The sequence below is a fragment of the Lepisosteus oculatus genome, chromosome 28, assembly GCF_040954835.1.
Source record: "Lepisosteus oculatus isolate fLepOcu1 chromosome 28, fLepOcu1.hap2, whole genome shotgun sequence".
NCBI lineage: Eukaryota > Metazoa > Chordata > Actinopteri > Semionotiformes > Lepisosteidae > Lepisosteus > Lepisosteus oculatus.
In genome coordinates this window covers 4,387,931-4,401,584 of record NC_090723.1, presented here as the reverse complement: position 1 = coordinate 4,401,584, position 13,654 = coordinate 4,387,931, and the positions used below count along the sequence as shown (strand labels likewise).

The 13,654-nt window shown below is 46.1% G+C and overlaps 1 protein-coding gene across 1 annotated transcript in view; it reads right to left on the bottom strand.

Moving 5' to 3' along the window:
* The window catches only part of LOC102692505 (serine/threonine-protein kinase WNK4), a 68,949-nt gene that overhangs the window by 12,119 nt on the left and 43,176 nt on the right, over positions 1-13,654 (bottom strand). The window contains exons 5-13 of the mRNA XM_069185731.1: positions 12,342-12,430; positions 10,321-10,540; positions 8,119-8,524; positions 7,285-7,424; positions 5,570-5,643; positions 3,858-3,999; positions 2,688-2,804; positions 934-1,107; positions 98-152 (exon numbers count right to left, since the gene is read on the bottom strand). Of these exons, the coding sequence (XP_069041832.1) occupies positions 98-152; positions 934-1,107; positions 2,688-2,804; positions 3,858-3,999; positions 5,570-5,643; positions 7,285-7,424; positions 8,119-8,524; positions 10,321-10,540; positions 12,342-12,430 (1,417 nt within the window). The remainder of the gene's footprint in view (positions 1-97; positions 153-933; positions 1,108-2,687; positions 2,805-3,857; positions 4,000-5,569; positions 5,644-7,284; positions 7,425-8,118; positions 8,525-10,320; positions 10,541-12,341; positions 12,431-13,654) is intronic.

Below are 13,654 nucleotides of genomic sequence, written 5' to 3'. Positions count from 1 at the left end.
AAAAGAGCCTTTTTCTTTTAGCTTGCAGCACTGGAGAAAGCACGTTACTTGACTCAAAATTCCCTGCTTCCAAAAGTTTCCCTTTAAAGGGACCTACCAGGCAGTGAGGATGAGGAGTGGGTTCGAGCCAGTCCGTATGAGTGCAGGTTGGGCTGGAAGATGGCAAAGGAGAGTGATTACAGGCAATGGGTGAATGTCACAAAACATTATCCGCTTAAGTTCGCTGGCAGGCTACACCCTTGTAAAAGCACAGCAGTATGTAGTAAAAGACAGTACATTTGCGGTACGATTACAGTAAAGCACCCCTTTGTTGTTGCAAGTATGTGATCTGAATTTCCTGAAGCCACACTGATGAGGGAATCTTTCCAAAGCCTGCGCTGAAATGATGGCTCTGCAGAGTTAGCAGGATCAGGCCCTCACTTAGCACCCTGCTCAGAGGAGAGGAGTACATCCTGGAGGCTTCTTTGGTGAAAGACGCCTGGATTCAATCAGCAGATCACAGAGTCGTGCTGATCGCGTGCCAAGAAAGGCTTCAATTTCAGCCAAGGTAATTACACACTGCTCAGCAAACGGCAGGTCTCAGGAGCCCCATGAAATCACAAAATGTTCTTACTTTTTTTAGGTCCTGACAGTGGACTTTTGTTTTGTTTTCTAAATTACAGTATATGGGATTGTGCTCTTGGATGTTTAATAGGAAAATTAGCAAGCAATGTACCTAGAACTTCAGCTTTATAGTGTACTACAGTAGGAACTGGGACGTTCTGATCTCTCCGTTGATCTCGACAGTGCCCTTTGCAGTAATAATAGTGCCTTGTGTCCAATTAAAGAGCCCTAAATGCCCATCAGGGTATCCCCAGAGTGTGTTTAACCAGAATCAAACTACAGACCCCTGTCCGATCAGACTGGGTCCTCCGCCAGCGTCCCCCGACTGACCTGCGATGCGGACAGACTCCCGGCCCCGCTGAGGTACGGCAGCCGCAGCCCCGCCTGCGCGTCCGCGCGGCCCTGAGCCTCCTTCCGCATCAGGGCCTCGGCCCGCTTGATGATGTCACGCATGCGGTGGATGAAGCCCTCCTGCTCCGAGGGCAGTATGAACTCGTTGTGCACCTGACAGACACAAAAGGCACAGAGACGGGTAGTTCAGCGAGGAAGAGGCCGGCATGCCGGAGTGGTTTTGTGGGCCTGGTGCTTGTTTCCCGTGCTGTGCCGGGCCTTGCCTGGACATCACCTCCTCTGCGAGTGCTGCTGTGTGCATTTTTTTGCACATTAAACATGTCATTTTGCTTGTGCACATGTGAAACAGGTTGTTTCCTGTGCACAGGCCTTACCAGTTTCATATCCTACAGTCACCAGAGCCTGGACAACTACTCAGAAGGTTTATTATAAGACTGAAATAGCTGCTGATAAGGAGATTGTAATTAAGTGATTTAGATTGTACTCACAAGGCCATATTAATACTACAAGCTTTGAAGAAGTAACAAGTACTGTATGTAACATAACAACAAGCATAAAACATATACAAACACAGAATGAAACGGCACTACTTGAGCTACATATAGAATCTGGGGCAGATGTTCGAGCGGATGGATATTTAAACCATGGACAAGAGGAAGTATTGTTAGGAAAACAGAATTCTCCTTCAGAGTGCTCATTTTAATATGTAGGTCTCTGTTTTTCTGCATGTAAGGCAGACAGCTACCTGACAGCTAATGGACTCTGTCACCACCTTTTAATTCGGTTCAGATGCAGCACTAATAAAATTCTCCCTTTATGAGCTCTGTGGAGTCCTGTGTTGCCAAGATTCCCTGATAAACATCAATCCACTGTGGACAAAGGCAACAACCAACTGGGATACAGAATTCAGGGATACACAGCAGAACATACAGAAGCAGTAAAGCTACATAGGACAGTAAACCTTCGATTTACTTTTGATTTGGAAATTTTGATTGTCTTTTCAACTTACAGTATGTCATGTTATTTTGTTCTGACAAGATCTGCAGTCCTTACAGTCTGGTTGTCTAGTGGTGACGTGCAACAGAAACAGACCTTGATTAATTTAAATGCTTAATCTGTATAATACTTAAAGCTGTTTGCACCCAGAGAAACACATTTTCCTTGTGCCCTGCCAACATATACTGTGGATTACTTCAGTGCAATTTGTCATTCAACACCTTCCAGCACCTTCTCATAACCACTCACCTGTTGCAACTGCACCTGTAGATATCTGCCCCACCCCTGCTGCCTGCCCTGCTGTTCTGCACCGATTTCATCGCCTCGCACAATACATGAAAATGGCTCAATATTTCAACCACATTGCAACCTGCTAGGTGTAACGGATTGCACTACAGCCACTCAAACACCACAACAGCTACTAATGGTGACAATAATACAGCAGCGCTAACAGCTGGGATTGGTTTTCGTTGAGGGGTCTGGTTTGCCTTCATCTTCGAAAAGCATGTAAATTAGGGTAGCCTAATTGATCTGGTTTGGTTTCCTGGTCTCCTGCTGGACTCCCTACCTCATTATTCACCCAGAATCAGAGTGTCTTAGCGCCTCTCCTACCAGCCACCAGTTCTGGGTATGGGAATACAGGGTGCCCGTGGTGCAGGTTTAGGGTTCATGCTTTTAACGCCCCTTTCTCGTTCCTGAACAGTCTTGTTTGGGCTGGGGTGTCCGGGGGCGCTCACCATGACGGCCGCCATGTCCTCTGGGCTGTCTCCGTCCAGGTCAAACTTGAAAGTCACCATCTTGTTGTTGTGCGTCTGCAGCTGGCACTCCACCACCCTGTCCACTTTGTCCGAGAGCTGTGTGGAAGAGGGGAGACGGATTTTGCTCGAAGGGAATTGGAATTTGCCAGCAGGGAATTGGAGTTGAGGTGAGCAGTGTTTCACACCTGCTTTGTAACTATACAGTACGGATGCCAAGAGGGTAAAATTGAGCTATAGGCCACCTATGAACAAAAACTTGGCATTGCCCTCTCTGACAACTAGTATCATGAGAATTTATGTTTAACAGCCTGTGAGACAAGCTGCCCGCTCATTAAAAGATGCCGTCTTGGGGAATGCCCTGCTGAGGTCCAATTGTTACTATTTTCCATTCAGGACTTTGGCTTCCAAGATGAATGGAAAGACAGGAGAGAAGCTGAAGAGTCTGACTTGTAATGGGAAAGAGAAAGAACCCCGTTCAATTCATTTCCTTGTACTTCTGGTGACAATGAGGTCTGCTGTGGGAATGTGTATTCTCTTCTGTTCACTGGGGTGGAGGGCGTGATTATCGGAGCCCTGGAGGCTGTAAGTGAGCTGAGGAACGCAGGGATCAGGGCAGGACCATGCTCTGCTTCCCTGCACTGCTTTCCACTTAAAGTACAGGCACTTCAAGACACGCACATGTTTTCCATTACAATATACTAAAATGCACAACCTAATCGCAATCTCCTCATTGACAATAAGATAAAGATCACCATTAATATCAAAAGCTAGCAGATGGTAATTCATATACAGTAGCACATATGTAATATTAAAAATGTACCTACAGTATAGCATGGATTAAAAGTGCCTACTGGACTGCAGTGCAAATCTAACCTTGAGTAAGAGGGGGGAGTTCAAGAGTTATTTACTCCTGATCAGAAATTGCTTTGCCTCTTATGAAAATAAACGCTGCAAGATACAAATTCAAAAAGGTCTTAGCATTGCATGGATAACTGGTTGTATTTTTGGGGGGAATTGCAAAACATTTTGTAGCAAAAAGGCTATTCTGTGTCTTCAAAGGACATTCTGCAAAACATGTCCACATTGTCCTACTCGGATGACAGCAGGTCAGCCAGGACGGCCCTGGCAGTGCTGCTGCTGTGCTCTTACGCTGGTGATGCGCAGTCGAGACCGGGTCCTCCTCCTGGAGAGCTTGGCAGCGGTGCGCTTGGCCTGAGGCTTGGCGTTCCTCTCCGACCCCGGCAGGCCCTCGCACCCGTCGCTCAGGCCGGACGTCACATCAGAAGCGTAGCTACAGGATGTGATGTCACATGAGAATCGGTCAGCTGCCTGTTGGCCCGTCTGAGGAGCTCGGCAGCAGGATCGATGAGAAACCGCACTTCACCATGTTTCTCCTAACAGGCTGGCTGAAACGCACTGGCTCAGAGCACGAGTTAATCCCTATGTGTTCTAGACATCCTGGCCATGATGGTGGGTGAGCTCCAGTCTCTCACAAGACCAATAACAGATCAAGCTCCTCTTTCATTTGCCAATTCGCAGCTCTGGTCGGAAAGTCAAGATATGTGGCCTCACCACAGTGGAAAGAGGAGCAGTGCAAAAACAGACAGACTTCCTGTAGGAAAGCACCTTCCCATCAGCCCCCTGCAGGTCCAAGGTCCACACAGCGTATCAATGGGAGCTAATAAGAATCACTGCTTCTACAGAAACTATTACAACTAATACATATTTGGAAAACCTGATGGTCATATACTGTAGCTATATATTTTTGAATGGTAAATGTTTTCACGCTCTCATTAATTGAAAACCTATCACTAATCATTTTGAGGTGCAAAAAGTTCTTAGTGGATTTACCTCTAAATGTAAAGTATTCCATGATTTCAAAGTCTAATACTTATTTTAGTTGTGTGCAGAGTACTTCTAGAACTGAGCCTTGAGTGCGTTTCAGCACTGAAAGCCCCTGGTCTGATCCATGTGAAAATGCATCCCCCAGGAGCAACCCATTAACAGGCTCTTCGCTCAAAGGAAACGCTCATTATTAAAGCTTTCAGCGACCACGCATCCCTCCATCCGGTGTAATTAAACACAACATTAGAAAGGTTTCTGGGCCCATACTAACTGAGACAAGCATCTTCCAGTGACTAAGAAAGACGGCGCTACTCTGAAGCCATTACATGTCAGAGGCCTGGGGGAGCATTAAGTGTGTGATTTAGCACAACGCAGCACACAGCAGGCTGCAGCACCTTCCTCTAAACAAGTGACATCAAGGACACTTCAGCAGGAACAACACAATGTTGTTGTCCAGCTGTGAAATGCAATAAGACAAAATGGACTGATAGTACTCATTAGCTTAAAAGGTTCATTGTGGGCTTCTATTTCTCTCTGGCACATTTTTAAGGCATATGATCCTGCAGACTTGGGCTTAACACCCATCAACGTTTACTTAGCTAACCCGTTTTTTCCAGCTGTATTCTCTCCTGCAGTATCTAAACAGCTGGGCAGGGCTGTCTGCTGAACTACATCAAACCAGACTGGCGTACTCTTGCGAAAGAAACTTTAATCCTTTCATCATGAAAACCCAAAACAAAAAAATCCCTTTAGCACTGAACACAACATGTGCTGCAAATTGTAACCTATAAACAACATACTGCAGGAAAATTAAAAATACGATCAGGCAGATTGTGCAGGATCTCGAATTTTAATGTTACTAGGCATTACATGGCATTTATTATACAGAGTGAACTTTATTTTCCAGTTTATGCTTTGCAATTTATTTTAAATGATCATGCGGCTAGACAGCGGGTTAGTGTGCTGTGTATTGAGGAGGCAGGGTTAAAGGTTAAGGGTTAAAGGCATCAGGTTACCTGTCTACTGGGGAGGAAAAGCCACTTATTGGTCCGGACTGACCTCGCTCCAAATCCTGAGACACTGCAATGCTCTAGGGAGAAAACAGCAGCAGACAGACATAAGTGTGGTTTACATCTGGAAAAGAAAATGATTAAATATAAAAATCAACCAATGTCTTGGGTACAGCATCAGATACAGAACATGCAGGAGGACAGTACAGCTGGCCTACTGAACAATGAAGGACCGTTACAATGTAAGATTGTGCATAAATGTATAGGTTCTTCCCAGCTACAGGTATTTCAGAAGTGACATAATACCCCCTGGAATCCCGATAATATAAAACTCTGACGTGGAAGAGGAGACGGTCTTTTGTCCTGGTGGAGTTTTCTGCTGTCTGAGCTCAGAGCCCCTGGGAAACTGGGCTAGAACCCGCCATTGGATCGGGAGAGCTACACCCGACACACGTGTGCATCTCAGCACAGCAACACTTGTGCTGACAAAACCACTGCTTCTGCGGAGAAGACAACTGTGGAGCGCAAAAACAAAAGAGTCCAAGACGCCAGATTCTCTTCCTCGTATTTTCTGTTCTCTTCAAAGGACAGCAAAAGAGGTCAGGGAAAAAACACTGCTGCAGGCACCGTCTCAGAGAGATAGTGATAGATAATGAGCCCCAACCAGATACAGGAGACGTATTAAAGCTAAAACACGACAGACTCCCTGGCGAACACAGCTGTTCGCACTGCCAGCGCACTAGGGAGAGCAGCTCCACTGGCTGTTAGCGCTGCCTGATCCTTACTCACTCCATTGTCTTCATCCTTTCACTTCCCTGCACACGTCCAGCTTGATTCCTGCAACTGACTCTTCGGAAGACGAAACGTGAATGGAATGAGGACACTAGAATGGTTCTAATCCAGTCTCTACCTCTCCTCGTGAAAGAAGCCAGGGTATCGGTTTCAACAACTCCCACAACCCTTTGGGTAGAGGCATGCATCCCGTTCTCATTGTTTCAAGCAGTTTCCACTTCTGCCCTCTGTTTCATGTTCATTCATGTTCATTCTAAAGGAACCTGCTAGGTTGACTTTGTCAATGCGTTTGGGGATTTTGAATAGTCTTCTCTGTAGAAATATAGAATGTTCTACGTAATGCATTGTTCCTAAAGCATACAAACGTATCACCATACCAAAACAGTTGTCTTGAGGCCACTAGGAAGACACTGAGCACTGAAGCCTGTGTTACACTGACTTATTCCTCCATTTTGTTTTCCTGTACGCAGGCTTCAAGCAGGAACATTCGAGAAGTCACCTTTATTCTTTTAAAAAGCATGCACAGCAGTTATGGAGAACAGCTTTCTTATGACAACTCTAAAACGACAAGTGTGCATGGCTGTCAAGCTATCCCTGCACTGCCTCTCGTGCTTGCTTTCTCACACGTCCCGGCCTGCTTTCATCGGGGCGCAGCTTTGAAGACCCATTTGAAAAGCGGCCAACGTCAGTGGTACACAAACCCACGCTCCGCACGGCTTGTTTTAAAAGTGCGGCAACGATCAGCAACCTGTCTCGAGAAACGTTAACTTATTTGGTAAAAAAAAAAGGAAAGCTAAAAATACACAGGGACTCAGAGAAATGACCGTCCTTGTTTTCAGAGCCCAGTCACACGGCGGTAAGGAGGTGTCCCTCTGCGGCGATGTCGACGGAACGCTCTGCGGGCTGAGCCAAGAGGAAAGGCTGCTCACCGAGGGGAATCGGAGGGCAGGGACGGGGGACATTTCGGTGGGGAAGCAGCCCACGGACACCTGACTGGGCGGCTGTGCGGGCCTCTCCTGGGGGTCCTGGAAGCCCGAGGAACTGAGGTACCCGTCCGTCTCGCAGTCGGCTGCCAAAACAACACGGAAACACGGGCAGGCGTTGGCAGGCAGTGTGGACAGACGGCCTCGGTGGAAACACGAGCCCCCAGGGCGCGGAGGGGCCAAGAACGACAAGAACGAGCCCAGCTACGGCTGATTTCCACAGCTTGGACCCCAACCAGGAACACACAACACCACCGGACTGCTCCAGCATCCTGCGCTCCTGGTTGGTCTCGCTCTGGCTGGCAATCATTTCTGCTCTTTACTACTGTCATGCAGAACCATGCCGCATTGAAAACCACTCCCCGTTCTGAATGAGCTAGCTTAAATTTGTAAATGAACAACTAGTCACCTTCGCCTCCTCTGTTGTTAAAGCCTTTGTAAAGCCACAGCCAATCAATTGGGTAATTTACTTAAAGAAGACACTGACAGCACACAGATGAGATAAGAACCAGTAACAGCCTAAGGCCCAGTCACTCAGGAGTCACTCATGCTGATAAATCAGGTACCTCCAGACCTATTTATTCATCTGACTGTTTTTCTTCTGAAGTCTTGGAGAATTAAATCATTAAAGAAAACTGGAAAGCCTGCTGGATGGTGAATCTGATTGCCTATCATGGGTATAGCCACTCTCCCACGATCACTGAGTCTTTTCGTGACTGCTGGATTAAATCATGGCAGTGCTTATTTTAAAATGCAAAGGCAACATCTGCGGTCTCTCACATGTGGCAGAGGAATAGCTGGTGTGGCGAATGTGGTAGTGCTGGTGCTGGTCGGCCTCTGGCTCCTCGGGCTCTGGGGGGCAGCTGGCGTTGATGCCAGAGTCGGCCGAACTGGTGGCAGGGGAGGGGAGGGAGCTGGAGGGGGTGAGAGGGGGCGGGGTGCACGGGATAGCCCCTCCCCCCGCCAGGGCGGAGCTTTCTGAGGGCTGGCCATTCAGCTTCAGGAGCACCTGCTCTTGCTCCACCCCTTCCTCTTCCTCCCCCCCTCCTTCCTGCTTCCTCCTCCTCTTCAGTTCCTCGGCCAGTCGCCGCTGTTTCTCCCGCTGTCTCTTGATGGCCGTCACCCGGTCCCGAATGGCTTTGGCCACTATTTTGTAGTCGGCTTCACACACAAAACCGAGCACCACCTGCCCAAACACGGGAGACACCGTCAGTGAAGGACTCTCCACAGTGGAGCCCAAAGTCTATCCAGCAAAGGGCAGTTTTACACCTTCCTCACACACATACTGTCCCCACTTATTATTATTAATAGGATTATTATTACACTTATTACCTATTATTAATGTCTTGCATTCCTATGAATTCAGCGCTGTCATTAAATCTGTACCAAGTTCTTGTTTTTATTTTTTTTTAAAAGGTGAATTGTGGGAACAAAGGGGCTTTTCCAAATTAGAACAAGAATTACGACATGAGTTCTAGGAATGGCAAGTAAGAAGGTGGAAAAAAAATGTTCTCATTAAATCAAAAATGACTTCTGACTTTCGACAGCAGAGGCCAGTTTTATAATGGGTTTCTGCGCCATTATATTATTAAACGCATGACCTTCCTTCTCTTTAAACCCTGAGCAATGTGCTAGAATTTCCCTCGTGACCACTGTGCACTGCAGAGGTATGGTGACGTCTTGTATTAGCTGATCCATCTCAGATCACAGGCTAAATATAGGCCACACCTACATGTAGCTGCTCTGAAAAGACACAGAGGCCTGTGTTCACTGCACACCAGCCACTTCATGCTCACATTGCTCTTTTAAATAAGTTTACTGTGGTATATTACACTATCCCTATAAACTCCACAGTGTCCCAGAGAACCATATCACAATTAAACAATATTAAAACCCGATGTACTGTATAGTCACATTGTCGACTGTGATGTTTTGACACTCTGCTACCCTTTTTTTTACAAATCTTTCAATGTCTTAGAATAGATTAAAATATTATCATAGAACTGTAGGAAGCATAAAGTGACAAGTGTCACGGAAAACTGTAAGGAAACAGTAAGAAGAGCAGGGAAGAAAATGTGCTATATTGTATGTGTGTTAAAACCATCAAAGCTGTAAGAATACAGCGCAAATAAAACACTGTGAACTAAGAGTCTGTGGTGTTGTACTGTTTGACTGCGTCTAGCTTCGAATACTCCAAACACAAGAGTCTAGAAATACACGAAGAGTCAAAATAAAGAGCTGGAGAGTTAATAAAGCTGTTTTTAGCCGTTGCCAATGTCAGCTCTCTTGTAATGGGTCGACTGTGGTAAGGGCTTGAGGTGGGGTTTATTTGCACCCTATGGGATTCACATTTTTGTGGCTTAATCTGAACTTTATTAGAGCTCATAAAACAAATCCCTTTCAAAAACAGGGGAGAAGAAGATTTCATAACTGCTCTCCCTTCATGTGCCTTTTACCAACAGCAGTTGCATCATAAATGAGCTTTTATATCAGATGCAATCCCTACAATCCCCACTGTGTCCCACCGAAGCCATTTCTTTCCAGGGGGAGGTGGATTAATATAATCGGACAACATCTTGGGCGCAGAGGAGATTGGGAAAAAAAGGCTGAGGTCTCTTAACGCAGTTAAGGGGGTCCGCTGTTTTTTAGGGGTCAAATACTTGCATTTCAGGGGGACTAGAAACAAACCAATGAATCAAGACTTTAAATAAAAAATCCCATTTGCCCATTAAATTCGTGTTAAAGCTTGTATTTGTTCTTAACTTTAAAAATGGGCTTTCAGGACGGTTTGGTAGAAATGTTATATGTGAAATGTAAAAAAAAATAATGAATTTCTTCTGATCAGCAAGAGCAGAAAACGGTGCAATGTAAGAAAAATCACTTCAGTGGGACAAAACAAGTCCCCACGAAGAGACACAGGGGTTGGCCTACAGTAGGAACTTCCTCCTTCAGCTTTCCTGGCCATTTCCTGGTGTTCCTTACCATCTCCTGCGCCACCTCCTCCGGCACGTCCTTGTACAGCTCAAACAGGAACTCGATAGCGTTGTTGTCCTTGTATTTGCCGTGCAGCTTCTTGGTGTCGTCCATGCGCAGCCAGAGCTTCAGGCCCGACTTGACGTAGTCGTCCTCCTCGGCCAGCTCCACGTGCACGCCATTGTTCTCCTGGAAGAAGGTGTGGTCCAGCAGGTCCTGGATGGTGTACCTGCCGCGGTTGGGGGGAGCCGGAGAGCACTTAGAGTCTGCTGGAGCACAGAGGGGTTTCTTTGTGACGCTCTGTAATGCTGCACAAATATCTGCAGGGTGCTTGACGCTTAAGCGAACTGTCCCACACATTGTGGAGAAAAGATATGGGGCTAACACACACATAAGACAATGGGCAAATTTCTCCTGGAGAATGACAGCAAGCTCCACACCAGAGGACCCTCATCATGGCCTCTCTCGGTGTGGCCATCATCGTCCGTGTCCTTGCAGGGCTGCATGCCTGGAAGACCATGGGACAGTGCTGCATGGAACTGCCCAGAGACCATCGCTGCTGCCCTGAGGAAGATGGTTGTGTGTGTACAGAATTTTATTTGAGGTCCAAGTGGGGCAGGTGTGTCAGCTGCAAATGAGCAGGCAAAGAAAGAATAAAAAAACATAACAACTGTGGAGTGCTCTTCAAGCGTGTGTCTGTGTTCTGCCATGTTCATGTTGTGTGTGTCTCACATTTTGTTCCTTACCAAATTTCATTGCTCAGCATTGCACAGTTTTTTTCACCTTTGGAATAGGTCACCTGTCTTTTTATTCTCTAATTATAGACAACAAAGGAACAGGTGAAGGTTCATTCCGTGCTGAAAGGCAATGAAAAGAAACACGACATTTCAGCTGTGGAGCCTTCTTCAGGTGTGTTTATTCTGTTTTCTTTACCTTTCAGCACGGAATGAACCTTTACCTATTCCTTTGCTGCCTGCGCAGGCTGAAGCAGTTCCCTACTTGAGCCTCACTAATTATAGACATTGTACATAAATGCCTTCGTGGAAAAACTAAAAGAATACCATATGAGACAGGGGTCTAATGAGACATCTCACAAGACAAAAGCGGTTGCATCATATTCTGGGTTTCACTGCACCCTACTGTAGATCTATGGCTTAATTAACTGGACAATGGACAAAGCACCTTTCTCCAGGTCCCAAAACATGTTGTGCGTACTGCCCCTTCACTCAAAAGTGTATCTTTTAAACATGTACCTCTATCCTTTCTTATAAAATCCTCCATACGTCCTGTTGAGAAAAGATCAATCACGTTAATGAAGGCTGGAGAGGACTGTAGCTTGAGTGTGTTATCGCTCAGGGACAGGACTACGGAAGCAAACATCAAACAGGAATAATCCTGCCGAGGATTTTAAAACATCCAGTCAGATAATCCCTCCGGGCGAGGGAGGGAAAGATGGCTTTTGTGCTCAGCAGGCAGGTGGATGCTGCTTTGTTTTGCAAAGACTGCGCATTTGCGAATGAACAAATCGAGCCCGCAGTCCGATCACTCTGCGATCAGAACATCAGCGGAAGACAAAAGCAACCAAAAACGCTCCGATATTTTGTCCTAATAAAATGAAATGGGACAGACACAGATTCCACAGAACTCCTCTGGCCCAGGTCTTTACATGAGAAAACCGGCCTACAAAGGGCCCCAGAGTGAACAGTTTGCTCATAGCTTCCCCTTCCTTCCTCCTGTCATTAGAAATCCCTTGTAATTAAGATAATTGACAGAAGTGGAATAATTGTCTACACACTGAGGACATATTTAGACCTGTTTTTATTGTTTTGTTTCCCTGGTATAACAAGCTTAACAGGTACAGTTGGTTTTCTTTACAATGATTCCCAGGATCTCTGCCATCTTTACTCACACAGATTAACCCTCCAGCCTGGTTTCTCAGCGATTTCTGACTGTTAGGCTATAAGCTTGGCATCTGTTAATATTTCGAAGTGTGTTGTGGAAGCTCAGAGCAGTGAAAACGGCACGGTTACCTTTCATCTTTATTCATGCGAATGCAGCCCTCAATGATCTCTTTCAGCTCGGGGACTTTCACTTTGAAAAAGCTATCAGGCTTCATTCCCTGTGGAAGACAGCATCACAGAAACTCTTTTTACAAGGCTGGGCTACTGACAAGTCCACTGAAATGCACAACGCAGAACCCTTTCGAAGTAATCGAGTGGCACGTACTGCCCTCTCACATCTCACGACGGATGCCCCTATATTTTCTGTCATCAGCAGCCAGTGCTGCTTCTCAAATCGGACACTTCAGTCCAAAGCATTACTGATGAGTTATATTAACATTAGTTTGTCATTGCTTTTTTTTATTTTCACATGTTTCAAAACCCATTATTCCTATCCTAGCCATACAAAACCATTCCATCACAACCAATGGCACCACGTCCTAACAGAAAGGTGCTTCAGTACTGCCCCCTGTGGGACCAGGCTGAGTTTCTGTTCCACATGCTCCACAGCTCAACCACACTGCTCTACCAGGAGACACTGTATTCTACACATGGAGGAATGAATGGGTTAATAATGGGGGCTGTGGGGTGTAAAGGAGAGGAAAACCTCTGTCAATTCATCCACACTGCAGGGCTCCAGTCTCCCCTGCCTCACCACACAGGGCGAGGTCTGAAGAAAAGCCCAAACAGCGATCTCTAACCCGGTAAGCTGGTTTAGCGGTATGGGATGGGGAAATCGGATTAGAGGACAGCACTGACTGCCACTTGTCCTGCCTGCTGAATGTTATAGTGGCTCAAAGGAAATGGCCAAACACCGAGCACTTACAGTATGCACGTAAGGAGGATATGCAATACTGAAATCACCAGTGCGCGGTGCTTGGAATCGTCTTTCAGATTACAGTAAATACGGAGTATGGAAAGTACAACAGCTGTAACAGAAGATACTGTATTACTTAACTGTGGGTTAAATATTCAGTCACATTTACAAACCACATGAGACGCATTTTAGTTATAGAGTCATATCACTGCACTCAGTCTCGGTAGAAATAATATGCACGCATGCTTTCCAGAACTACAGTATGCATGCATGGAGAGGGTAAGGAGAAATGACATGGAATTTAAAAAAAGTTATAAATGACTGCACAAATTAGTTGAAGGATATAAGATATTGGTTAACATACCGGAAGCTTTCTTTGACAGTCAAGCAGGGCCTGATGCAGATGCTCGCCCAGACAGCTAGTATTTGTGCCACAGACGTGGCTGTGTTGTGGGAAGGTAACGTAATTCTATTATTTAATCTAAGTTAAAATGACACCCGAGGAAGGCTGCACAGCCGAAACGTT